The sequence below is a fragment of the Tachypleus tridentatus genome, chromosome 2 (assembly GCF_004210375.1).
Source record: "Tachypleus tridentatus isolate NWPU-2018 chromosome 2, ASM421037v1, whole genome shotgun sequence".
NCBI classification, from domain to species: domain Eukaryota; kingdom Metazoa; phylum Arthropoda; class Merostomata; order Xiphosura; family Limulidae; genus Tachypleus; species Tachypleus tridentatus.
The window spans coordinates 49669080-49696365 of record NC_134826.1 but is presented as its reverse complement, the minus strand read 5'-3'; the positions used below and the strand labels follow the sequence as shown (position 1 = coordinate 49696365).

The following is a 27286-nucleotide window of genomic DNA, read 5'->3' as shown; positions in this document are numbered from 1 at the left end:
AAAAAAATAAATCTTTATTTTTTTTGTAATTTACATTAAAAACAAATTAATTTGATTAGAATTCAATTGGAAAATGTTTTCCCACAACTGGAAGTTTACAAAAACAACCTTCATATTTCGGTTTTTCAATACACATTTCAATTTAAGCCCTTAAAGCCAGATATAAGAAATGAAAAAAGTTAATATAGATAATATAGTTAATTTGTATAAATGTTTTATGAAGGATACCAATATTTAACTATTCATTGAAACAAAAAACTACTGAACAAGTTAAATCACCTCAACCAAAACAAAAATTACTTTTTATACCTACACCTCTAATACATTATTTTACTAACATCAATCAAAATATAATAAACAAGACCTATTCATAATATTCTCAGAGGAAAACATGGAACATACGATTGTTATTTGCATTTAAAAACACGAGTTTTTCTTTATTTTAAAATAACTAACTGCCATGGAACTGAATAAATATTACGTTGGAAAATTTTAATGATTATTTATAAAAACATTTTATTACATCCTGCTATTTACAAATCCTAAAATTCGATTAATTTTTAAAAATTTGATATCAGGTTTCAACTTTAAATTCCTTAAAAACGAGTAAGTACAAATATTTATGCTAAAGTTTCAACAGTTTTGATATGTTTATTTTTAATTTCATGCAAAGCGCTAACTGTCCCTAATTTAGCAGTGTAAGACTAGAGCGAAGGCAGCTAGGTCATCACCACTCATCCCAAATTTTTGGGCTTCTCTTACCAAAGAATAGGGGGATTGACCGTAACATTACAATGCCTCCACGGCTGAAAGGGCAAACATGTTGGGTGTGAGGGGGATTTGAATCTGCAATCTTCAGATTACGCGTCGAGTGCTGGGCCTGAATAATTTTGAATTTAAGAAGAAATAACATTCATTATAAAACAATATTAAATAGCAACAAAATTTCAAAAAACAAATATAGATATTTCCTGTGTAAACTGAAAATTATATACTTTATGAAATGATCAAAAGAAAAAACAAATTAACATGAAACTTAACCATTTTTATTTCACAAATCTGTGAATAAAAAGCAACAAACTACACATTATTTATAAAGAATATTTTGTATTATGAACACTTAAAAGTTTAGTTCTACAAAAAATACTTTTCTTTAAGTTGCAACAGCTATGTAAGAGTTGTTAGTTCTCAGTCACATGTATTCTTATCTCCACAGACAAATCAAGAAAGATAATAGTGGACTTCAACACTAAAATAACTAAATGCCATATCAATCATAAAACATACATTACAGTTGTATTTTTATAACATTCCAATATTTTGTATTAAACATTTTTTTCACCAGAGTGTAATATTTTGTTTTACTAACCATGTACCAAATACATTTTATGCAATTTGCATTTATTTGAGATCTACAAGAAATCTCAATTTCTTTGTAATTTTAATGACAAACTTTTTTCCACTCAATAAGAAAATTTCCCCAATTTGAGGAAAAGTTAATTTCTGTGAAATGTGCATCAACATACAATATGTTAAGTCGATACTGACATCAATCACCTGCAATGTCAGTACAGACTGAATGTCAATATTTTCTCATCCTTTTCATCTTTTATTGCACAAAGTACATATTTTAAACCTAAAATCGAAGCTCATTAATATTGTGTGCAAGACACCTGCACTTTACATGAGCATTCACAGCACACTCCAGTTGTTTCTTTCTTCAAATAGTAAAAGAGGAAATATTTCTGCATGCAAGTTGCTGCATTAATTAGCCTTCTTGTGTATAAAATTTAAGTTTTTCTTTTAGAAGCAATAGATCCTATGTAAAACAACTGTTCTGTTCTACATGTAACCTTCACATTTGTTTATCTCATGACAACTTCAAGTCACTCCAGGATTACCCAAAGGTAACTATGTCCTTTACAGTCATAAGTATGTGCATTTACCAAATTACAAGTCTTTAAAAACACATACTACAATAGAGAGCAACTGTTACTTACAAGAAGCTGTTTTTCTTTGGAAACAATAAATGCATTTTTCTTTCTCAAGATGTGCTTTTCAAATGATATTTGTAGAAATGCAAGAATAGCTATATGCAAATACAAAAAACTTGTACTATATGTTGCAAAAAAGTGAAATATAGGTACACGTGAACAATGGTTTGTTTTTGTCAGGCAGTGACACAGGAAATTTAGTATTATTTTATATTGCCGACAAGACCTTTCAATCTGTAAAGCGAACCAAATGAAATAACGGACCTTTCATAGTCTAGAAAAAAAATAAATAAAAATTATACCTGCAAGACTGAATCACAAAATAAAATGATGAAAAAAAACAGTAATGTTAAGTTCCTTTTACTTGATTTTTTTTTTGTTCACTTTTAATTGCAAGTTGGAATGTTTATCGTTAATCATAGTTGAGAGTCAACGGGTAAATATTGCATTCTGCTGTTGTGGATATACAGTAATTATTTACAAGTTTGGGTTTCAAACCTATTTATTTTGTTCAATTATGGTCACAGTAAAACCCACATACCCTTAGCTATAGTTCTAATGGTCATAACACTCTTAAAGTCAGTGTTTTAATCTCAAAAACAGCAAAGACTTAAGCACTCAAGTAACTTCAAATGTTACTGATTGTCAAAGTTCAGTTTACTAATGTTAAGACTATTCAGTTATTGTGAATACTCAAATTATTACTATTTACTCCTTTTGTTTAATTTTTTAAAATAAAATTAAAAAAACACACTAGTTGCATATTCAAAACAACAAAAGTGTTCAGGATCAAAAACTGTTATATAAACACCCCTTAGAGCAGTAGAAAGCATTCTGCTTTTTCCTATACAAGCAAGGGTTAAAGCATTAGATTATTACAGAAAGGATTTTCATTTTTGATTACCCTCTTAATTACTCCCATTATTATATAACAAATGTCCAAATTATAAATTCACTTTTGCTAAAATGCACATAAAAATAGTGTTGAATTTAATGAAAGACCAATAAAAACATGAAAAAATAGTACTAATAAAGCAATAAACATGACAGTGATTCGAGTGATGTATTACTAAAAACTGTACCAGTGATTGCAAAAGGTTGAATAAACTGTTAAGATCATTTAGTAATGGTTACATGCATGCAACTGAATTAAGTACAATTTTTTTAGAACAAAATGTTATCAAACACCGTTAACTACACATTTGGTCTGACAAGAAAGTTCCGGATCAATAACTGCTAGAACACCCCCAACAAGGTGCAAGCTTCCCGTTACCAATACCTGTAACTGTGAAGCTTTCATTAGTTTAGGTGGAAGAACCGTGTGTTTAAAGTCACCGAGTTCACTTTGAAAATTAGTTTCACGACCCTGAGATAACCAACATAAGGCATCCAAGATGCAAGGGAATATGATACAATCCATGTCAATATTAGCATGAATGCTAGATGAGTGATATTCTGAGGTACTGGGATTAGCAGCTATCTTCTCTTCTCTGATACTGCTCAGCATATGACACCAAACTTTCATGTTTACCTCACATTGGTGCATCTCTTTTTGTGGGTCAACTGTGAAGTTACTTTGATCTATGATAAGAAAAAAAGAAAAACAAAACTAAACTAGAGCTTTGAAATGCATATATAAAATGTGATAAATCTGAGACTTTAACATGTTCAGTGCTACCAGTGGTATTAATAATTCCTAATCCTAGTTCAAAAACAAAAAAGTGGTAAGCACTATGTTTAATTAACTCATTAAAGCTACTTTTAATATGTGACCCACAGGTATATCCATAAAAGTTCCTAGTGACCCATCAGTAGGTCACAAGGCAGCAAACATTAAATACTTTTCAGATATCAGTTAATAGTTCAGTTTTAAAAATTCAAATCAAGCAACTCTAGATTGACAACATTCATAAATCACCATGTATATAATTTTATAATGCATTTGAATTTAAAACAAACAAGTTTTAGATTTTAAATTTTAAAAAATGTTGAAAATGAAAAGTAGGCTTAACCAGATTTATGTGCGCTACTATAAGTACTGCTGAGACTTCTTTCCTATGTATGATCCGTTCTCTTAAAAAGTCTTTACATGCAAAAAGATTTGGTTAAAAAAAAACAAACAAACTTACTCACCTGAAGCACAGTCTTTGGTTATGAAAACTTTGTTTGGACAAAACACTGCTAAGTCAAAACATTTAGCAGTTAAGGGAGCAAGGAGTGTTTCAGCTTTTCTTTCTCCTGTACAGTTAAATAGCAACACCCTAAATACAGAACCCCTATAATAGAAGAAAAAAAAACAACAACATGTAGTAAAAAACACACCAACACTGATAAACTGTAAAATATTTTTTTTTATGTCTGATAAAAGACAATTAAACAAAAGGGAAAAAAAAAAAGGCATACTAAAATAAAGTGACACACTGAGAACTAAACAAGTTATTATAATAAGAAAAACACACTTTGTTTGCTTCTCTTCATTTGTACATTCTTCCCTGAACCAGCGAATACAAGCCTCCATACTTTCCCCTGTGTGTGCTCCATCAAGATAATATGTGATGGAACCTTCTCTCAATACTTGAAATCTTCCTGGCCAAACACACTGCTGTAAACCTGGAAAAGGATAATACTTGATTTAGCCCAGTTAACCCTTTCACTACTGGTTAAGGATTAAAAGGTCATGTCATCACATTTGTTGACTTGCATTGAAGTTTTTATTGAACTCCTATTTTATGAATATAGGTCAGTAAGTTTGAAATCAAATTCTGAATTAAAGTTAAACTTTAATATTATGAGTTAGTTTCTTAATTTAGAAATAAATATTAAAACAACACATCTAAATATAGATTTTTGGCAAGTCATTGGTATACTGAATGTAGCACTGTTTAAAATTAGATGTTTGCAATGTTAAAATACTAACTATAATTTCATACAAAACTGGAACTCAAATTAATAATATTGATAAGTACAAATGTAAAATAAGAACATTATATCTTTTTATTTTGTTAAGATATGGGTTATGAATTGAATTGAAAACAGTGACCACTTTAGACTCTTTCCATTTTTTGAAACAGTCCCTTACATACTCTCACAACAGTATAGAACGTGTATAATTAATCAACAGCTTAGAATGTCACCCATGTGGTTCTCTCAGCTATTTTAATTTTTAAAAGGCTACCATGTTCTTTTAATTCACATTTTAGAGGAGGTAGGTGGGTCTTTAGTCTGCTCGAAGTTTCATATTTTTTAAAATCTAAATACGCCCTAATTACTAACCTTAATAAATTATAACAATTCTATGGTATCAGTGTAGTTATGATTTTTTTGGTTATTCAACTGTATATACAAAACCTAAAAAGAAATTTTGTTTGATATACTCCATGTATGTAACTTTAAAAGACTTCACAATTTGTGTCCAGCAACAACCAAGCACAACAGTTGTAGCTAGAAGAGAATTGTTTGCTTTACCTTCTTGATTTATTGTTTTATAATTTTCAGAAAAATAACCTGAATTTATTTCCAAATAGTAATAATCATGCACGCACGCATGCACACAATGTATAATAATTGAAAAGATTGAAAATTATAAAATACTAGTCCATTAAAACACAGCCAAAATGGGGAAGACTAAAGGGTCAGTTTTATATCACTGGATATATAACATGAGTGCATGTGCACTGCATAAATGCCAGTTATGTAATGTTGGCTATGCATGACTAGAAATACAATATAATAAAAATATGTAAATTATATATAGTTATGAAACTTGAGCTATTTAGACTAAACATTTCTACTTTTGTGGTGTGATATGTAGTGATTCTAGCACAAAAAAGCATAATTCATATCTATTTCCTTATGATGCAAGGTTGGTCAACTCACACACACCACATACTTAGAGCATGGAAAATAACAAAAACTAAAAAAGTTTTCCTGAAAACAAACATTTGAAATGCATTTAGGAAGTTCTAGAGATTATGCAAACATCTGGAGAATTCTGGGAAGAAGAATAGTATTTTTAATCATAACATGAAATCACTTTGCACTGACTAGTAATGAAACAAACTCAAATATTTTCAAACAAATATTCAGAAAAAATATTTCATTAAAAATTCCAATTTTTTGTGAACAAAAATATTTACCAAAAGTCTATCAAATTTTATAGTGCAAATAATTAACGTGTGCAAAGGTGTAAAAGAACTCATCTATGTCATATCAAGCCCACAGCAAAAGGGTTAATAATACAGTTTTTTTTGTTGGTTTTTAGCGACTGTTTCAGGAAACAACTTTGCACACGTAGATAAGTATAAACACATTTAGGTGTATTTTAGAATATTCATGAACAGTAGAAAAAACAAACATTCTTAAATTTCACTTAATGAGCTTCCTCTTTCTTTTTATATATAGAATTAAAAGTTGTTCTGCACATTTTAAAACTTCAGCTGGTACAAGAAACCTGAAATCTCCTTACAATTATGGTATCATAAAAAGGTGCCAATTTCTGTGCAGGTACAAGATAAATTTGCTTAATATCTGGAAATTTATGCAGTAGCTCTGTTTGTGGACTTAGCTGAAATTTAAGCTTACGTAAGAAAGTATGAAAACTGGACAAATTCAATGGAAAAAAGTGAATAAACTATTTATGAACAGCAGCATAGAGGGGGGGAAAAAAAGTACAAACTCAGGGTACAGGTTTTTTGGGTTTTTTTTCCCCCCCCATTGGGACAAACTTCTTTAGGACTACACAGGTAGAACAGAGAAAGAACAAATAGTTCAACGATGGAAGAAAAGTTGCATTCTGCATCTTATAAATAGCATTACCATGCAACTGGTCATTCTCCAATAGCAAGTTGACACCTGCCAACTATTCTACAACTCGAAAAAAGATGTTGCAGCACTTACCCCCTTAAACAGGGTAATGTTAATTACAACATCCCCCACGCAGAATAGATATTTGCTACATAGAAATAAAGGCAACTAGAACAAGGCCACTGCAGTGTTTTCCTGGACCACAGTTACAATAAATCTGCACAGAAACTAAATGAAAAATATTTTAACTTCTTATAATCATAAAAAGGGTAAACATAACATACCTGTATATTATGCACTTACCATTAGAAAATGGAGGTATTAGTTTAAATGGTATGGCTAGTGGTGGAGTAAGTGGGTGATAGTTCTCCATATCTGTTAGAAGTGGTGGAGTTTTGATGGTTCCATCAGGAACTAGTAACTGTTCTGCTAAAGACAGTTATTAACATTTTCATTCTTAAATTTCAAACTGTGATTTAACAAATTAGAGAGCAAACAAAAATAATTTTTAAACTCCAGGCATAAGGTATTTAAGTCACTATTAAATGTTTCTATTAGTTCCAACTTCTGATAAAGAAAACAAATACCATGATTTGTTAGATTTTCTAGACAGTAAAAATTATCCATCATTTACTATTATTTTTCTTTTTATTAAAATGTCATGACATAAGACTGATTGACTTAGATATTAATTTTGTTTATTTTACGAATGAACATTTCATGGATTGTTTAGTTTTTATTATAAGAGTTAAAAGCAGATGAGTATTGGAAGTTAAGTTTGTAACTCGTTGATATAGAGAATATAGTGAGCAGATATGTTAAGAAATACATAAATAGTACAAGATGAAAGGGAGAGCAGCAGACAGACAAGAGCAGATGAGAAAGTTTTGAAAAATAGCTCTGTCAAAGTAAAGCGAACTACATGTTAGGAAAACTACCAGTAGAAGGAAAAAAAAAGTTGATTTCAAAGAGAGTTCTAAAGTAACTTTGACATATAGACAGACAATTCTAGGAAATACAAGAGAAGAAAAGGGAGCAAATAAGTTTAAAAGTACAGGACACAACTGTGGCAACTTGACGATAATGTGAGTGAACTTTATTTAGATAGTTTGGCCTGTTAACTAAAATTCTAAAAAATTACTAAATGGGCCCAAGTGGACTTTTGACAAGGGGAAGATTACATAATTAGTGTTTATGATATGCCTATAAATTCCACAGTGTGAAGAATTTGTTGCAAGTATGTTTAACTTCTTCCAAATATATATTTAGAAAATAAGTGAAGTGCATGCTGTCCATTCATCACAGAATTTGTCTCAAGTTACAGACACCTTCTGTAGAAGGATAAGCCCAACACAGTATATTTATACCACTGAGAAATATGAAAAAAGCCTTTTTTATTCTGACAATTGAAGGAAAGAATTAACTTCTGATAGGAATATTCAGAATACAGCTAAATTTACCTTTCCCAGTCATATCTAGTCAATAACATTTACTTTACAAAAAAAACTATTGCTCTACTTATGCAGTTATCAATTGAAATGATATTTTTACAAATTGTTTAAATAACACAATATAGAATTATTTATACAAAATATTAAAATCAACTCACTTCCATATTTATTTCTTTGATTTAACCACATTTTTGTTAATTGTAAAGCCAGTGAAGCATTTACACTCTGAACTGCCCCAGGTATTCCAAGCTTGAGTGAATGTGTTGACCATTCGTAGGTCTCCATTGGTGGAACGACATGCAGGGAACACTATAAAAATATATTAAACTGATTAAATAAATTACACAAGAAATTCAGCGACACACATAGAAGGAGTGATCCCTTAGGTAAGAAGCCCATAACATGAACTTGCAATCTCTTTAGGTTTATATTTAATATTTCAATAAATATAATCTAAATCCTATTCGCTCTTCTACTAGTAACAGTAGACTGGATAGCTTGAAAGTGGGGTCAAACTGAACAAGTACATTTCTCCCATAACACTGTTTAGGTTATTCCCTTTATAATTATACTTAATTTATGATACACCACATGCACTACCTTGCATATCTTATAACTGGTATCTACTATTTATTCACCCAACTCACCAAATATAAATATTTTTTGTATCGCAGCATCACCATCTGTCTCACAGTCAACAACATCCAAAATTTTAATATTATCAGTACATTTAAATGCTTCATTAATCATTTCTTCTTTTATCATTCATACAAGTCAAACAGAGCAAAGGTTTCCATGACTACAACCCTAGGTACTCCACTTTCAACACTGATCCCTTTCGCTGAACTTGTAACAATTCTCTGCTTTCATCTTTCATGCAATTTTGCAATCCAATGGGCAAACTAAATTCCCAATGCTTCAAGAGAAATTTTTAACAAGCCTTTTCTGTGGCACTATCAGTTTCTGAATATTTAGATATACCAAATACACACTTTTGCCCTTACCTACACACAAGAATATCAACAATTAGAAATGCAAGATTTTCCTTGGTGACATCATGTATGTTATTCAACAAAATGTTAAACTTTTAGTTAAATGAATTTACAAAGAATTATTTAAATCACACTTTCACTAATAGGCTTATAATTATTTGGAAAGTTTATAAAAAGTCCTTTGGAAATAGGACTAACATTAGAGAACTTCTAATCTTTTGATGCCTGCCCATTACTCAATAACTCAAAAAAATAATAGCAAGCAATCCATATAATTTCATTAACCTTCTTCAAAACCCTTGGGGAAATATTATCTGGTCCAGGAGCCTTGTTTCGTTTGTTTTTTTTAACTTCTCATTTTTTTCTTAACTAGCTCATAATTAGCATAATCAATCATCTTGTTTGTCCTTATTTTAATCTAATAATTATCCAGAATGTAGAATTTAAATTTTCATTAAAACTAAACAAGTAAATTTAATAACCCAGCCATTTTATCATATGTTCTACTAGTATCTTTACACATGTTTAAAAGAAATTATTAATTTATGTTTTCATCCCATCTTTTTGTCATATATAATCTCTTGACTGCCTAATGTTCTGTCTGAATAACTCTTGACTTTTAAAACCTAAGTACTTTTAAAAGGTGGACCTTTCTTCTTGATGGGCAAACTGGGAAAACCCTGAAGAACATTTCTTGAACCTGCATTTTTTTTAAACATCAAGAATCTTTTGATTTTTACATCCCAAAGTCTCCCATCATATTAGTAAATTTAAGGGTCTTAAAATTTATGCTTTTCATGATGAAATACGGTTTTGCATTAAATAATAAAATACATTGAAGTTTTAATAGATGTAATTTTCTCTCATCTATCCATGCAAATAATGTAAATTAAAAACTTTCTTCAATGCAAAATACCCCCTGGTGGCTCAGCAGTATGTCTTCCGACTTACAATGCTAAAAAATCAGGTTTCAATACCCATGATGAGGAGAGCACAGATAGCCCATTGTGTAGCTTTGTGCTTAATTCAAAACAACATCAATGCAAAATATTTTCTTAATTATCTAAGTTCTTATAACATTTTGCAAAATTTTAAAATTCTGATCTATAAAAATAACTTATAAAGCATTAAACATAAAATTTTCACACAAAATGTTCTCCAAGAGACAAAATGAAACAAGTCATTACTTACTCCTACTTCTAGTGCTCTCTGGTGAAGAACTGGCAAAGCACCTTCCATTTGTGGAACAGTAAATGCTGGAATATTAGGTTTAAAAATTCCAGCTTTCTGAAAAGCAATCTTCTCAATTGAATCTCCAAGTACACCAATGTGGTCAAACCCAAGTGATGTCACACCAACAACAACTGGTTTTCTCAAGACAAAAAAAAAAAAAAAAAGAGAAAAAGAACTTACACACCACACACCCTATTTACATCCCCCCCACTTACATAATTTATAACAAAATAAAAAAAAACAAAACACCCACTTAAATAATTTACAACCAAGACAAATCTAAAAAGGCAGTGATAAAAATACAATTTAAATAATGTATATTTATAATTTTCTCAGTTATTTGTTCGTATCAAAAATAAGCACTTACATTAATAGTTAATATGCAGTGTAAGAGCTCACATAAATATTAAGTCTAAAAACTTCTGGTTAGACAACTATTACTTGTCCACAGGAAATCTTAAGTACAAAAAGATTAAATATTCCTCAAATAAACCATCTCAAAGCTCTTAACTTTCGGTTGGAATATATTATTTACTTTCATAATTTTACTCAGTTGACAAATTCACCCACCTAACCTAGAAATAATCAACCATTAAAATGCTGTTTAATAGACAATTTGGCACTAGGTTTAATTTCACTGTATAGCTTATATAATTAAAAGCATTTAATCTTTAAAACTTACCGAATAACATTCGTACAATCATACAAGCCACCAACTCCTACTTCAATAACTGCAACATCCACCTATAATGAGCAAACTATAAAAAGTACTGAAATCTAACAAATACAACACATTAGATTCTTATGGAATTTTCTCTTATAAATAGAACCATATATTCTTCATTTTAACAACAGAAAACACTATTAAAGATCTGTATTACACACATCAAGCTTTATACAAAAGTGTTACCATTGTTAACTGCAGCCAAATATCAAACTACTTAAGTATGATTTTTGCAAATTAACAAGAAGATATTTATCTTAAAATTAAAGAACAGAAATTTTGCTTTCAACATTCTACAACAGTAGTTCAAGTAGGTTTAAGAACTTTAATGGATTTCAACTGCCTCTTCCTACTGAAGGAGACAATGTTCCAGGTTCTATGTTTAGGCCTTCTTCTGGTCCATTAAAGTTTGAAAGACTGTTTACTCTCCCTAAAGTTCCACTGAAATGAAAGTAGTTCAAGTCCACAGTTAGGGTCTGTGTTCTCCAACTAACATTTATTTATTGTTAACAGTCATTAAGATTAGTGATTAAACAACTATTTAATATATCAAATATTATTACTATCTAATTTTACTTGTTATTACTATAAAGATATTTTTGAATCACTAACTCAATAGATGTATGCATGGTTATAATTAAAATGTCCTGGAATTGCCAAATTGAGATATTACTGGGATTATAGCTAAGCATACCTTTATAAAAAGGTATGCCATTTAGGGTACCTAAATGATGAAATATAATATCGGTAGAGTATATCTAATTAGCTTTACTGGTTGCTAGATTCATTGTTAGCTTTGCTGTATGTACATAGCTTCTCCGATTAAAATGAATGTTAATTCTAAAGCATGTTTGAAGTATCAGTGATGTGGCTTGTTTGAATGATATCTTGTAAGAAACCGCACAGCACTTAACTGGCTGCAGTAAGGGAGGTCAAATATCTGTAAGAAATGAGTATTTTCCCAAAATAAATGTGCACATTTAACAAAACTGACATTGTAATTACATCTTTACCTGAAAAAAATACTGTTTGGAGTCTATTGAAAAGATCAATGTGTGAAAATTGGAGAAACATGATTGATTGATTTAGTGTTTTATGGCACAAAGCAGCTAGGCTATCTGCGCCAAACGTCCGGTTAAAAGGTAAAAACAAATTAAATGTAGTAAAATACAGAAAAAGAAATGAAGGTAAAACAAAACATTGAAAAACAGAAAAAAGCATAAAACCAATGTTGACACCTAGTTTACAATGTTAAGAGAGAAAGCAGAGTAAACGAAGTTGTAAAGTACTTACTCTAGCAAAATGGTAATGATCATAACCCACCAGGAAGACTAACAGGTATGTACAAGAACCACCGTCAGTCACCTGAAGTTGGCCTTTCCAGTCCTGGTTCCGGGTTACGAGTCATTATGGCCAGTACCAAAGGGTAAAGTAATAAAAGTTTAAAAGACATGCAGCAAAACTGGAAAAACAACTCGCCAGGTAGTTCAAACAGTAGAGTTAGGTCACCTGATATTGGTCTTTCCAGTCCTGGTGTTTAGTTATTTAATGTTCTGGCCATTTTTCAATGTCAAATTGAACTAGAGAGAATGAAACTGAAAAAGGGAAACACAATTAAAAAGGTGTAATGAATAAATATCCAACACTTAAATGAGATTAAAAAAATTAATGACCTTTAAAAAACTAAACTTTATCAAGGTGGACAGTGTCACCATCACCAATAACTGTCCAATGGGACAGATAAACCCTGGGAAAAAACGTTTAAAATAATGCCATCATTCAGAGTCGTAATGATGACAAGAAAGTAAAATGTGGCTTACAGTGATTTGAGTGTTACACAAACTACACACTGGTGCAACACTTCCAGATAAAAGAAAACGATGACTTGAAAAACTGTGATCAATGCGTAGTCTAGTTAGAACAACTTCCTCCTTCCGAACTTTAAGGAAGCTAGATGGCCAAAGCCCAATTTAGGGTTTGATTTGAAAAAGCTTTTTGTCGTGTTGCTCACTTCAAGTGGACTGCCAGCTGGCAAGGAGCCAAGCCTTGAATACAGGACCATAGTCCATGTGCAGAATAAGCATAGTGGTGATAGTGCCGGAACAGATAGATTTAGCTGCCGTGTCTGCAAGCTTGTTCCCATGAATACCAACATGGCCTCGTATCCAGAAAAACTGGATAGAAGTAGATGTTAATGAGAAATGGGCCAGTCGGTTTTGAATATCAGCGAGAACAGGATTGAGCCAACGTGAAGCAATTCCAGGCCAGTAGAGAACTAAGCGAGTCAGTATAAATAGTGCAGTTGGAGTACTCCTCAGCTTCAATATGATCCAGGCCAAGAGATATGGTGTACAGTTCAGCAGTGAACACAGAAGCTGTAGAGGGGATTCTGCGTGCAACCACCGAACTGCAGCAAACCATGGCAGAGCCCACTGAATTACCTGATTGAAACCATCTGTATAAATTGGAATGAAATGATTGTTTGAAAGATGTTCATTAAATAAAAGACTGTACTTCCAATCTGGAGTATCTGCCTTTCTCAGATAACTGAAAGAAAGGTCACATTTGGGGGCTGTAATGAGCCATGGTGGGATGGGCTGACCTGTGGAATCTGCAATGTTATCCAAGGACAGACCCAATTCATCCAATTGCATCTGGATGCGAAGGCCAAAAGGAGCAATGGCAGATCATTTGTTCTGAATAAGTACAGCCCACTGAGGAAGGAAAACACATCCCCAGGTGGGATGCTTTGGTAAGGAACGAAATTTCAAAGTATATAGTAAAGATAGTTACAAACGGCAAAGGTGCAGAGAAGGTTCATGAGATTCAACGTATAAGCTTTGAACTGGAGAGGTGCAGAAAGCCCCAGTGCAGATTCAAAGTCTTTGGTGATGAATGGGGTCCAGCATCTGGCAAAACCATAGACCATTGATCCATAGTCGAGTTTTGATCGAATAAGAGCATGATATACCTTTAACATAGAACATCGATCTGATCACCAAATGGCAGTAGAGAGAACACGATGTTCAGTGCTCTTGTGCATTTGACCCGTAGCTGCTTTAAGTGTGGTATAAAGGTCAGCTTACAGTCAAAAGATAAGCCCCAAGAACTTGGTCTCAGGGACCACTGGCAGCAAAACTTCACCAACATGAAGTTCAGGATTAGGGTGAATACCCTATTGATGACAAAAGTGCATGCAAAGGGTTTTAGAGAGAAAAATTAAAGCCGTTCGCCATAGTCCACTTCAGTACACGATTGAAGGCAGTTTGCAGTTGCCGCTCAATATCCCATGTTCGACGACTGACACGAGATGACAAAGTTGTCGACATACAGCCCATTTGCAATAGAGAGGGAGAGTTGTTCAGTGATAGCATTTATCTTTATGCTGAAAAGTGTGAGACTCAAAACAACCCTGAGAGACTCCAAGTTTGTGTAGAAAAGAATGGGAAAGTGTTAAACCCACATGAACTTGGAATCTTTAATAAACATGGGTAAATGGCCATGTAACCCATATGTATGGAGGTCTCGCAAAATGCCATACCTCCATGTTGTGTCATAAGCCTTCTCAATTTCAAAGAATATTGATACAAGATGTTGGCATTTGAGAAAGTCTTCTCTGAGTGATGTTTCAAATCACATTAGGTGGTCTGTGGTGGAGTGTTGTTGTCGTAACTCACACTGGGTGGGCAAGAGGAGATTGTTTGAGTCGAGCAACCAAACATGACGAGCATTAACCATCCTTTCTAAGGTCTTACAGAGACAGCTCGTCAAAGCAATTGAACAGTAGTTTGAAGGAATCTTGGGATCTTTCCTTGGCTAAGAGAAAGGTAAATTAATAGCCTGGCACCAGGCATCAGGAAAAACAAACATTCTCCTGCCAGATCTAGTTAAAGACAATTAGAAGGACATCAAGAGAAGCAGGAGATACATGGTGCAGCATGTCATAGTGTGCATCATCAGGTCCAACAGATATACTGCCAGACCAATGAAGAGCCATTTTCAGTTCCAGTGTAAAGGGACAATTATATTCAAAGAGACAGTCTCAGTTCGAAAAGAAAGAGATGAATGCTCTGTCCGAGTCTTGATGGCCAAGAAGGTGGAGGAACAAGCAGAAGTGCTCGATACCCAGTGAAAGCTTTCACCTAGAGTATTAGCAATGCTCCAGACATCAGCCACCTCCTGACCATCAGAGAGTAAGATCGAGAGGGGGACAGAATTGTAGTGCCCACCAACCTTTTGAATCCTGTCCCATATGACCTTAAAACTAGTGGTAGAAGATATGCTAGTTGTGAACTTAATCCAAGATTCATTCTGGCTTTGATGTCTTACCCACCTAGCATGTGCTCAGGCCCGTTAGAAAGCGATGTGATTCGAAAGTGTGGGATATCTACAAAAAGTAACCCAGGCCCATTTTTGAGCCTTCCATGCTAAGTGGCAAGCAGGATTCCACCATGAACGAGGATATCGTGGAAAATGTGTCAAGGTTTTAGGATTACACTGAACAGCTGCTTGTATAATACACCCACTTACCACTGCCACATAGTCATCTATTGATAGCTGATTCACGATGGTGGGATCAAGTTCTGCGACAGCAGTGAAAGGGGACCAGTCTGCCTGATCCATCTTCCACCAGGGCACGCAGGTAGGGTGGCATCAACCACGGCCAGTCTCTCAAAATGATCGGAAAATGATCACTGCCTAGCGCATTATTGTCAACCCTCCATGAAAAATGGGAGAATAATGAAGGGGAGCAAACTGAGAGATCAATAGCAGTAAAGGACTGACTAAGTGCATGAAAATAAATGGAAGAACCAGTATTGAAAAGAGAAAAAGGTTGTGATCAGAGAGCATACGCTCCACAGAGTGACCCTGCCTATCAATAACAGCACTTCCCTAGAGGGGGGGGGAGGATGATGACCATTAAAGTCCCCCAGGATTTAAAAGGGAGATGGCAACTGTTTAATGAGAGAATCAAGGTCTGATTGATCAAATGCCTCTCCAGGTGACAGGTAGAGAGACCAAACAGTGATGTTACGACCCAAGGAAACATGGATGGGGACAGCCTCCAAGGGTGTGTTGAGTGACAAAGACAGGGTGGGCACATGCTGATCAACCAATAGTGCCACCCCTCCATGTACTCGTCCATCACACAGCCTGTCATTTCTGGACAGAGAAAACTGCCAAATGGTGACTGTATCAGCAGGTTTTAGAAATGTTTCTTGTAAGGAAAGACATACAGGATGGTAGGAAGCAATTAGTGTTTTGATATCATCCAGATCAAAATGTAAACCTCGACAGTTCCATTGTATCAAGGTGGTCATTTTTAAATGATGGGTAGGCAAAGTGGCTGGAGAACCCTTCTGTTTACGACTACGTCTTTTTTCCTTACTGCCCTTAGTTGGAGGAGGTCTATCAACCTCCATGGATCCTGCTCTGGGTCACTTGGGCAGGTCTTTGTTATTGGAAGGGGATTCCAGTGACTGAGGCCACGAACAAATGTTTTGCCTCTTGGGGTGGGAGAAAAAAAGATGTATCAAAAGAAATGCTTGTATTTGGAACTGAAGGATGTGAATCTTGAGGTTTGTTGGAATGTATGGGAGGAACAGAGATGGGTGTGGAAGTCGATTCAACCTTTTTAACCATGGAGATCAAAAGGCTTTTCATTTGTTTTGAAAAAGATTCTCTTGGAGGCACAGAGATCTGTCTTCACTCCCACTGTAGTTGTAGAACAAAGTGCAGCAGCACATGTCCGAGATGGAGTGGCGGGCAGCAATTTCCGAGTCTCAGGATAACTAACGTTACAAGTCGTTTTCAAATGCTGCACCTCTCTTGCCTCCAACCATTTTGGGCACGAACAAAAGTGGGAAGGGTGAGAACCATTGCAATTGATGCATGTGGGTCCATGTCACATTCATAGGCATCGTAGTCCTTGCCACCACAACAAGCACATGTCAGGGAACCACGACATGATGTCTTTGAGTGGCCAAACATCTGACATTGAAAATATCGGAGAGGATTTGGAATTTATGACCGTACCCTGCAAATTAGATAACCTGCCTTGATGGTGGCAGGTGCACGTGATGATGTGAATGTCAAAACGAGGATATTTGTTGGTGGACGTTCTTCAAATCCCTCTCAACAATAACTCCTCATGATGAATTCAAGGTAGCATGAGGGGTAACCTCAATAGGTATATCCCCAATTGCCATTGAATTCAAGAGGAGTTCACTGTGTTAGGTTGTGGATGTTTTAACTAATATGTCTCCAGATTGAAGCTTCTTTATTGACTTTGGAGAGCCAGCAAGACCCTCTATTCCCTTCTGAATAAAAAAGGGGGGGGGGACATTTGCTTTAAAGGTTTCTCTGAAAGAGAATGTAATAAGAAAATGAGGTACGTGTGTTACAGATGTTGAAGATTGCTGCTCAGTGTCTTCAAGATGTTGTCGTTTATCTATTGACAGTTTTTTCACTATTTTATTTAAATTTTTTGAAGAAGGATCCATAGGGAAAAAGAAATTTTGGTACCCACTGACCCCACCCACCATGGAGCCCTACAAGGGGACACACTACAAAGTCATGCAAGGACACTACAGCAATGCCAGGGTTGTGTGAGCACTAAACCCAAACACCAGCATCTGATACAATGTCCACAACACTGGTACTTGTTGACCCTAGCCCAAGTGGACCAGCTGAATGACCCAAGGGGGTAACTTCCCAAGGCCACCCATCTACAGGAATTCAAGGCCAAAGTGATGTGTTAGGGTTGGACCCCTCAACCACCAGGATCCTCTCCTCCCCTTCACGGGCCACCACGCACGGCAAACATGTGGGTGGATATTTAGATCCCAGAGAAGGTAACCAGACAGAACAGAACCTTCCCTGGGAGGTCCCCTCACCACATACAGGAATCCACACGGAGGGGTGGAGAAACATGAGGCAAGAAAATAAAAGGCAGAATATCTAAAGGAGGCATGAGAAGATCAAAGAACCAAGGCTGAACCAGACAAGGATTCAAAAAGCGAGATGAACAAATGAAAGATCTTCAGAAGAAAAGAAAGTCACAAAAAACCAAAAACAACAAAGAGCATAAAACAATTTTAAAAGATATATACCCCCCCACACACACAAACTAATACAGAAAAGTCCATAACAAAGAAAGAAAAAATGGTAAATCTAAGGTTTTTTTAGTATTTAACTCTCATTATAAGAATATTAAAAACACACACACACACACACACACAAGGGCTATTCGATACGAGAACAGTCTCATAAATGTATAAAACTTGGATAACTCTTAAATGCCTAATCTAACATTCAAAATATCTCATGAAGCTTATACACATGTGTAAACATCATTTAACATCTTCAAAAAATACTATAATATTTCATCCAATGACCCTAAAAATACGTAACACATTTTAATACTTGCTTACATAATTACACTGACAGATATGCAAAAGTAAAGCATTTCATACAAAAACAAACCTAACACACTCATGATTGCAGCATTAATGTATTAAATATCTTGCAGCCAAGAAAAGGGTGGCAAAAAAACAAAAAACAAAAAAGTACCTTTTCATGCAAAAAAACATAAAACGCCATGACAGTCAGAAACTTGAAATAGGTTGGCATTTCTTCCTCTTTACTATCCTAAAGTTTAAAATTGAAAAGAACATTTTATGAAAGCATATTTTGCTATTAAACACTTTTTACTTCCAGAAACTACATAAAATAATATGAAACATTTTTTGTTTAGATTTGATAGCCTTGTGTACATGTGTAAAAAAGGTTATTTGTAGTACAACTGTTTTGTCATTCTGAATCCTTCCATGGAAAATAAGAATCAGTTGTTTATAACTACATATACAGAGGAATAGTAGTAATCTATACAAAACTGATATGAAATAAAATATAATATGAAATAATAAAAAAAAATCAATGGTTAAATATATGCAAGTTGAAGGATATGATTAGAACTAAATATAAAATTCACCTTTTTCTGGAGTTTGGTGTAAACATCCCAAAAGTAAGATGCAAACATTTCTTTTGATAGAGGTTCTCCATTGATTCGAATTCTTTCACAAACTGCAATCAGGTGGGGAGAGCTTTCATAAACAAAAAGTTAAAGAAGTTAAAACCTTGTGAAAACAAGCTAATACCACCATGAACATTTATTGATATGGAAACAGGTATAGCAGTTGATCTAAGACAATGTTACATTCATAAGATTTTTGTAAATCTGTAAGTTTTGATTTACTTGCTTTTCATTAAGTTTTTTTTTTTTTATTTATTTATTGTTTTTACTTTGCTACATGGATACTTCTTCCACTTTGTTCACTAACAAAATAACAGATGTTTTGAATACATTTCTTTGTTGACTTGCAATTGTTTCCACATGTACGATATTCATAGAACTCATTTTGACCCTTGCATCAACTAATGCATGTACAAAGCATGTATAAAAGAAATACTGTGAAGGAATAGTTTGTTTTTTTCTGGGAATAGGTGGGAATGATTCCACCCAGGGACACATTTTTCCCATTTTCCTGTATGGGCCTGATGCAATGCTCACTTCTGAAGACCCTACCAGTATTGCCAATGGAGTAAGGGGATCCCCAAGCTGTAGAACTAGAGAAATGAGAGACTATTAAGAAATAAAAAACAATTACTGTAATTTTAAAAAAACTATAAAAGAAAAACAATAAACAAAAGTGTATTCTCTGCTATCTTTTTTTTTTCTTCTATATATTTATTACGGAACTGCAATTAAAAAAAATTTAATTTTACAAAACCACAAGTTTGATTATTATTTTGTTTCTATTATGTAAGCTATGGCTGCATAATGTCAACCTGCAAATCTCAACCTGCAAATCTCAGTTTCTCCATCATTCAATATGTTATCATATACAATATAATAAAAATAACACCATACAATCCCATTAAAAATATATTTTTTAAGCATTTCTGTTAACCTCAAACCAACTTCCTAATATAACAATAAGTTGCAGTTGAAAATGCACTATTGCTCTGACATTCACTTTATTATTACCAGTAGCATGGAACCATACTGCCACACTAGGATAGGAAAAGACTTCTTGGTCTTTTGGAGTCCCATGCCATTGCATAGGTTGCAAATGCCTAATGCCACAACTGATTCCATCCCATCTTCTCAGCAGCCTTTATCTACTGCATCCCACAACTCTGCAATTTTGCTCGTAGTTATAAAACAAAACAATTAGTTTGTTAAAATAAGATCTGATTTTAAAATTGTAAGAATGCATTTCCTGGGTTCAAACACCTCTCCTTATGACACCCATAACTAATTGTTTAAAAACCTTTTCATCTATAATTTCAAAAATAGAATACCAATAAGATTTATGGAGTCAGTTATTAGCCAAAATGTAACAGAACACATTTTGCAAGCACCATTTTCTGTATTGCATCTTCTATGATGCCAGTAGCTTTCTATACATTTCAACCAAAAAACCTCTGAAATCCAATTTCTGAAAAAGCATTTTATATAACACAAGGTATTTGCAAATGGAATTCCAAGCAGTAGCTTCAAAGTTACACAAGTTGTGCAAATATGTGAACAACTATTTCTACCATGAAGAAAATGTACAATAAAACAAAGATCTACAAAACAAGCTAAAGCAAAACAACCTAAAACTAACCTGAAAAAGCCAGTTTTCAGACCATGACGGCGAAGAATACTTTCAGTGAAGGCACATGTAGAACCTTTTCCTTTTGTTCCAGAAACATGAATAATATTCAGTTCATCTAGATCACTGACCTGTAACATTCACAAGTTAACATCTTCCTATGAAAAATGTATTTGAATAGTTCTCTCCACACAGCATTTAATTGGCACCTTAGCACCACTGCTAAATACATGTTTTCCCACATGTGTTGCAAAAGCTTTCTCCCCTGAATATTTAGTTTTGTTGAAAGCTAAAGAAAACTCATTTTTGACAAGTTTGTAGTTGTATTGGGTAGTTCTTTGGAGATAAATATTTACCTGAAATACAGTTTTAGGTGTGGAGTATGTTAAACCTAGATCAAAATACTTGTCAATCCACAAAACAACTAGAATACCACACAGAAAATGAGAAAAATATCAGTAAAACAATAATAGTAATTGGAAAGATGTGCTCCTTTCTAATACTACAACAACATAAATGGATACCCCCCCCCCACCAGATTTTGTCTCTCACGGAAGGGGAAGGAACCCCCTTGATGAAATGGTAATCAGCGAGAGAAAACATTCATCTCACACAGAATACTCAATGCACATTACTGTTCAGAAAAGCTCTATCCATTAAATTTTCTGCCCTTTACTTAACAGTTGCAAAAGTGGTTGGAATATGAAAGTCATCTGTGCTATACATCTCAAGGGTGTCAGCAGTTCTTAAAACATACAACTTAAGGGTGGCTAGGGAATATATCAAGCTGTACAGCATGTGAAAAAGACTGGGAAGAATATGCAGATTTAGGGATAATTATCCAGTTGGTTACAAACACTGGGAATGATCTAGTTTTTGCTGTTGGTGATAGAAAACCTGCACTACTTACAACTGATAGATGGATCCACTCAATCTCATATGAGTGAGATTACTCTAACCTAAAGAGAAACTACCTATGACCCCCTCACCCCATCAGCATCTTACTGATGAAGCTAGGGTTCTAATCCTATAGGAGAATGGCATTCACATTAGGGAGAACACTGCAAGAAGAGAAAAAGAAACATGGATAGTGACAGATAGACCAGTATCGATAAACCATTTACTTATGCTGATCAACAGGGGTTTACAACCAGCAACAGTGAGAATGATATTAGACTACCCTATAAGAAAAGTATACCAGTTTTACTCAACTTCAGACAAAGACCACACATAAAGATGAGGATGCAGCAAGTTACGGTGAAAGATAGATGTACAAAGATGACCTCCACGATGGAAGAAGTGATTCCCGGATCTAAAAGCAATAAATGGCATGCAAATCATGACTTAAAGTAGCCAATGGGGAACAGTGGGAATAACTAAAAGTGTCTACAAATCAGAGAGACAAAACTATAGGCAGATAGGCATATCAGAAAATACTGGACCAGTCCTTACTCAGAGAACCCATCACAAGAGCTGCAATGGGACAGGTGGAAGCATGGTGTATAAGGGAGTCACAATGGCAGAAAATTACCAAAAGTGGTAACAACTCCATTGAAACACCTAAAAAATTACTCTAATTTGCTCTAAGCAAGAGAGATGACCATCAACCAAGTTTAGAACTCCTGGGATATGCCAGGCAGATAACTGATCATAGAAGAATTATAGTGAGGAAGCAGAGATCTTGAGAGTGAGTGCCTTCCTGTGGACTGATAAAAAACAACAGCAGAGCCACCTTAATAACTCACAATACACAGACAAAACAGATTATGGTGGTAAGACATTGATGAAGAAACTGCTCTTGTGGAAATAATCAAGCCATCATGACAGAAGTGAAGAGAAAGAAATGAGAGATGTTAGTGGATCTAAATATATTCCACTGATCTGAAAAATTCCACTCAAAATGATGCAAGTCCATCCCAGAAGGATAAGAGACTTGAAAGCTAAAGTATCCACAGCAAAGAACCTCTCATGGAGGCAGGGAAAGGATGACAACTTTGGTAAGAAGAAGCTTCATCTCCGAGACATAACAGAAGTTGATAAAGAACACCAAACGAATCAAATAATGAGTTCAGATGAATACTAACTTACCTTGACAACCAAACTCAAATAAAATGGCTTTCAAATGAATAGAGGTCATAGCAGAAGATACTTCAAGAAAGAGCAAGGAGGAAACAATCATATACATAGTAGTAGAATTGCAGACCAAATGAGGACACCCTTCAGGACTTGGTTTAAGAACGTGCAGTTATAGCAAACCTGAAAGAAAGAGCCCTAAACTGAAAAATCTGATCACTGTAGATGAAATGAAAAAAAAAAAAAAGGAGCAATTTATCTGATTCAATAGGAATGTGAAGAAACTTATCTGAAACAGTGACCTCAGACATTTGCAATCTAAAGAAAAAAAAAAAAAAATTGCCCAACATAAACCTAGGGACAAGAAGAAACTGATTTGAGGGCAATAGATACATGATAATATGTCAATCCCTAGTCTTTGGAGGAAAATATTGCAACCTCGATTTGACACAAAACTGGGACAGAAAAGAATCAACACAGACATTAGGTGGGAAGTCCAATGATTGAAGCTCATATTGCAAGCTTGCCTAAAGGCCAGAAAAAACATGTGCAGTAAGATAAAGGATACCCAAGTTATGGGAGAAGTAAAGAATAAAAGGTGGGGGGGGGGTATCTAACCCTTTTCTACAAGAGAATAGCCAAAGTCAGACAGTGGTAAAAGTTGGTCAGATTTGTCCAAAGATGGGGCAGATTCAGCAGAAGCTGCAACAGCAAGAAACCACAAGTCTTAGACAAAGAATATCAAAGAGAATCAATCATATGATGCACAACAGTTGTAACACTATTTGCAATCAAAGTACATCCAGCCATCATTGAAATAAAGATGACTAAATGATAAAAAGTATATTAAAATTTACATGAGAAATTTTAAGTGAAAATTAAAATTACTCTTAGTACAAAAATTACATTTCTCTGTGGACAAAAAAAAAACATCATTAAACAACGCAATTTTGAAGGAAAGGACAAACATTTAGTTTAAACAACATACACAACAAGTAGCAGTAATGTGCACAGACTTTTCTTCATCCTCTTTCTGATAGAGGGTATAATTGATATTGAATTCCTTACAAATTAGTGAAGAACAGATTATTATACACAGGAGAGCTTTTACACTGACTTAAAGCATAAGAAAAGAAAACAAAACCTTTCTAGCAGTATTTTCAAGGTGCAAGTTAAGTGTTCTGTAGTGAGGTGAATAGTTCAGTCTGAATGCTGATGCTAACTGTACATTATTGTTGTCATAACAGACTAAATGCAGTTTGAAATTAAAACATAATAATTACAAGTTTGTAAAGACATGGTTGTCCACAGTGATGTTAGATATTTTTCTGAACCAAGGAGATTGCCCAGTGTTTAAACTTTATATGCATATAAATAAATAAATACATATTTATAACTTTTATAGCAAGTAATTTGTTCATTAATGTGCATAGAAAAATAATGTAAGTATCACTCAGAAAGACCAACTTGTTTAATTTCATTAATGGAAATAAAATTTTGTATCCCTATACATTCATGCTCCTTTGTCCATCCATCCTTATGTATATTCAGTTTTAACAGATAGCCCAGCAGAATTATGCTAGGATCTTATGGAAAAGTTATCAAAAAAGATGAAGAATTTTGTAATAAAACTCTGTGAATAATCATAAATGAAAGGAGTTCTTCCAGCAATGATCCAGGTTTATCATTCAAATCTCCAATACTTCCAGATCTTCTTGCAATACTAAAAGGTATTCTACAAACAATGTAGAAAGTTGTTGTTTGCATTTTACTGTTGAAGTTTAATCCACAAGGACATAATTAAATCCTTTAACAATTTGCATTGGAGTTTTTAAAAAGTTATGGTTCTTATAATTCAGATATTTAAGATGATAAAGGCTTTGACAAATCATGTTAATTGGACAAATTAGAAATGGCAGCCAAATCTCATGCATTGGCTTCAAGTCTTATGAAATACAATATCTTGTTATGCCCTATGGTTTTGGATTGCAAACTTCACTCAGTTTATATTTAGTCTTTCTAAACCTTAATTATATCATGCATTACAAGTCTTGTGATCAATAAAGTCATTCTAAAAATAGTCTCTCTTCCCTAGTGGCTTCATGATTTTCCAGCAATCCCTTCCAATGAAAATACCATTTCTAAATTACTATTCAATCTTTTTTTTTTCTATCTTTATTAACTTAATAATGTTCAAGAAGTTTCCTGTATTTTTTTTTTTTTTTAAATCAACAAAAACCTAGGAGACTTGTATTTCATTTTTCAGAAAATTGTTAGTTAGTTTGCCCATAAGATAGCATTATGGTACAGTAAATGAATGTGGAATTGATGGAAAAATCAAGATAAGATAGGAAAAAAAAAAAAATCTCAGGTCACAGAAAGTAAAGCAGTGATAAATAAGGGTTTTTTTTTTGGTTTGTTTTAGAAGCTTGTGACAAGTAGGCATTTTTTGCTGATGATACTAAAAAGAGATTTCTTAATGGAAAATGTTCCTCTTACTTAAAAAAGCTTTAGAAGCCTTAGTAACTGAGCTACAGTTTGAAGAATATTTCAATATTAAAAAGTCTTAAGTTATAACTTTCTGATACAAAAATTTTCGAAAGGACTTTCTCTGCATGTCAAAGAAGTATTGGTATCACAGAAAATAAAATAATGAAGTTTATCTTGCGGTTTTTTCTGAAAAACAGAAACTAAATTCCAAAAATCTAGCCCCAATGCTTAACATTAATCATTTTTTTTTTTAACAACTCTTATAAAACTGCAGCTTCTACCACTTAAGATAAAAGTTTATTCTACAGACTTAACATGTTATAAGAGAAATATAACTACCTTGAATTGAGAGGGGGTTTTTATTTTTCAAAACCTGCTTATAACTGTCCAGGGTTTGATAATAAATGGGTTTCTTGAAATGAAAACATTAATAATAAAAGTAACAGATCTCAGTTTTGAGAGTACAGTTCTAGTTATGATATTAGCAAAATTATTGTGAATCAACTTAATATGGGAAAGCTATTAGTTTGAAACTTCTGTCGAGAGGATATTTGCATGTGAAAGTGTATAATTAGTTTGGGCAAATGTTTTTTGCTGGAAGGAAAAGTGATGCTGGTGGACTTAATGGCCTTCCATTTTCTTATAATTTCACACCTGCTTAAAACTATCTTTACAGAAGGTATTAACTACAGGAGTTGTGTTTTGAAAATATTATGAACATATTTCATCCCATATACTAAATTTGGAACATAACTACTTACAGAGATGCTCAACTTTTCCAACCATTTTGCAGTAGCCAAGATATTTTTATGAGCATTAATACTCTTTTCTCTTCTAGCTTTTTCTAAAACTGCTGCATTACTCTGAAGATCATTTAAGGCAGATATAGCTTCCTATATAAAAAATGAAATAAATACAAGTAAAAATTCTATAATATTTCTGATAGATGCAATGTTGTTAACCTACAAAAACCACAATCACTTCCTTAAAAGTAACAGCTATTTCAATTATAAACTCTCATAGAAGATTAAAAACATTAAAGCCTCTTAGTATTAAGCAACTTTTTTTTCTCATATGACAAGGAGTAACAAGTGTCCTGAAACATGACATGAATATAATGTTTTTTTTTAAAACACTTTCCTCCTAGTAGTATATGCAGCACGAATTTCCAGTAAAAAAGTTAGCAGCTTTGGAGTATAAAGATGAGAATTCTAGCTAACTGCACATCAGAAATATACTTTAAATGATGTCAACACCAAAGTATATGTAGTTCAAAAGTTTCAAACATAACTTATAACCTACTCACACATTTCTAGTTCTACAAGTTTGTTTACAATAACCATTTCATAACCTACAAGTAAAACACTAATATAAACAACCACAAACAGATACTTCGCACAACATAAATTTGACGCAATACAGTTTCAGTTAATCACACACAAAAAAACAACAAAAACACTTAAGAAACAATATTAAATTTAGAAATGTATTATTATTTCAATACTCTTCAAGTATTAATCATGTTATTATTTACTAAAGATTTATACTGACAGAATTTTTATTCTGCTGGTAATGTAACTCACAATATTATAATACAAACTACATGGACCAATAAAACACATATCATTATCCACAAGACCACGTGTGTAAAAGCGTACTCTACCTCGTATGCCAAACACACTCTTGCTGGCAAATGAATCGCACGTCGCCCAGTTAACTGTACAGTGTTAACTATATGTTTTACCATACTCCCTCTTACCGCCCGAACAAAATTCCAAAGACACAAAGAGGGCATGACGCTGAAATTTATTCTATTTGAATTCTACCCACAGTTGCACAACACTCTCTTTCACTAACAGCGCCA

General features: G+C 33.7%; 1 protein-coding gene across 3 annotated transcripts; it reads right to left on the bottom strand.

Annotated features, from left to right (window-relative positions):
• Nucleotides 1–27286, bottom strand: LOC143243355 (folylpolyglutamate synthase, mitochondrial-like). Of its 3 annotated transcripts, none has more exons than XM_076487221.1 (12): nt 27086–27286; nt 26184–26315; nt 20872–20990; nt 19191–19302; nt 18770–18847; nt 11156–11217; nt 10432–10612; nt 8407–8557; nt 7101–7226; nt 4454–4604; nt 4128–4270; nt 1–3575 (listed from the first exon to the last, which is right to left on the bottom strand). In XM_076487221.1, the coding sequence occupies exons 1-12, from the start codon at nt 27215–27217 to the stop codon at nt 3175–3177; spliced, it is 1788 nt and encodes a 595-aa protein (XP_076343336.1). In that variant the 5' UTR covers nt 27218–27286; the 3' UTR covers nt 1–3174. The 3 variants fall into 3 exon arrangements, with proteins under 3 accessions (XP_076343336.1, XP_076343346.1, XP_076343350.1); XM_076487231.1 differs by having other exon boundaries at nt 7101–7223; XM_076487235.1 differs by lacking the exon at nt 18770–18847.

What these genes read in the sequence shown, in the direction of transcription:
- LOC143243355 (XM_076487221.1), bottom strand. Translation starts at nt 27,217, where the DNA reads ATGCCCTCTTTGTGTCTTTGGAATTTTGTTCGGGCGGTAAGAGGGAGT. An exon ending in TGGAAAAGTTGAGCATCTCT is followed by an intron (nt 20,991 to 26,183) that starts GTAAGTAGTTAT and finishes TGAATGTTACAG; the next exon opens with GTCAGTGATCTAGATGAACT. An exon ending in AGAGAGCACTAGAAGTAGGA is followed by an intron (nt 8,558 to 10,431) that starts GTAAGTAATGAC and finishes ATATTTTTATAG; the next exon opens with TGTTCCCTGCATGTCGTTCC.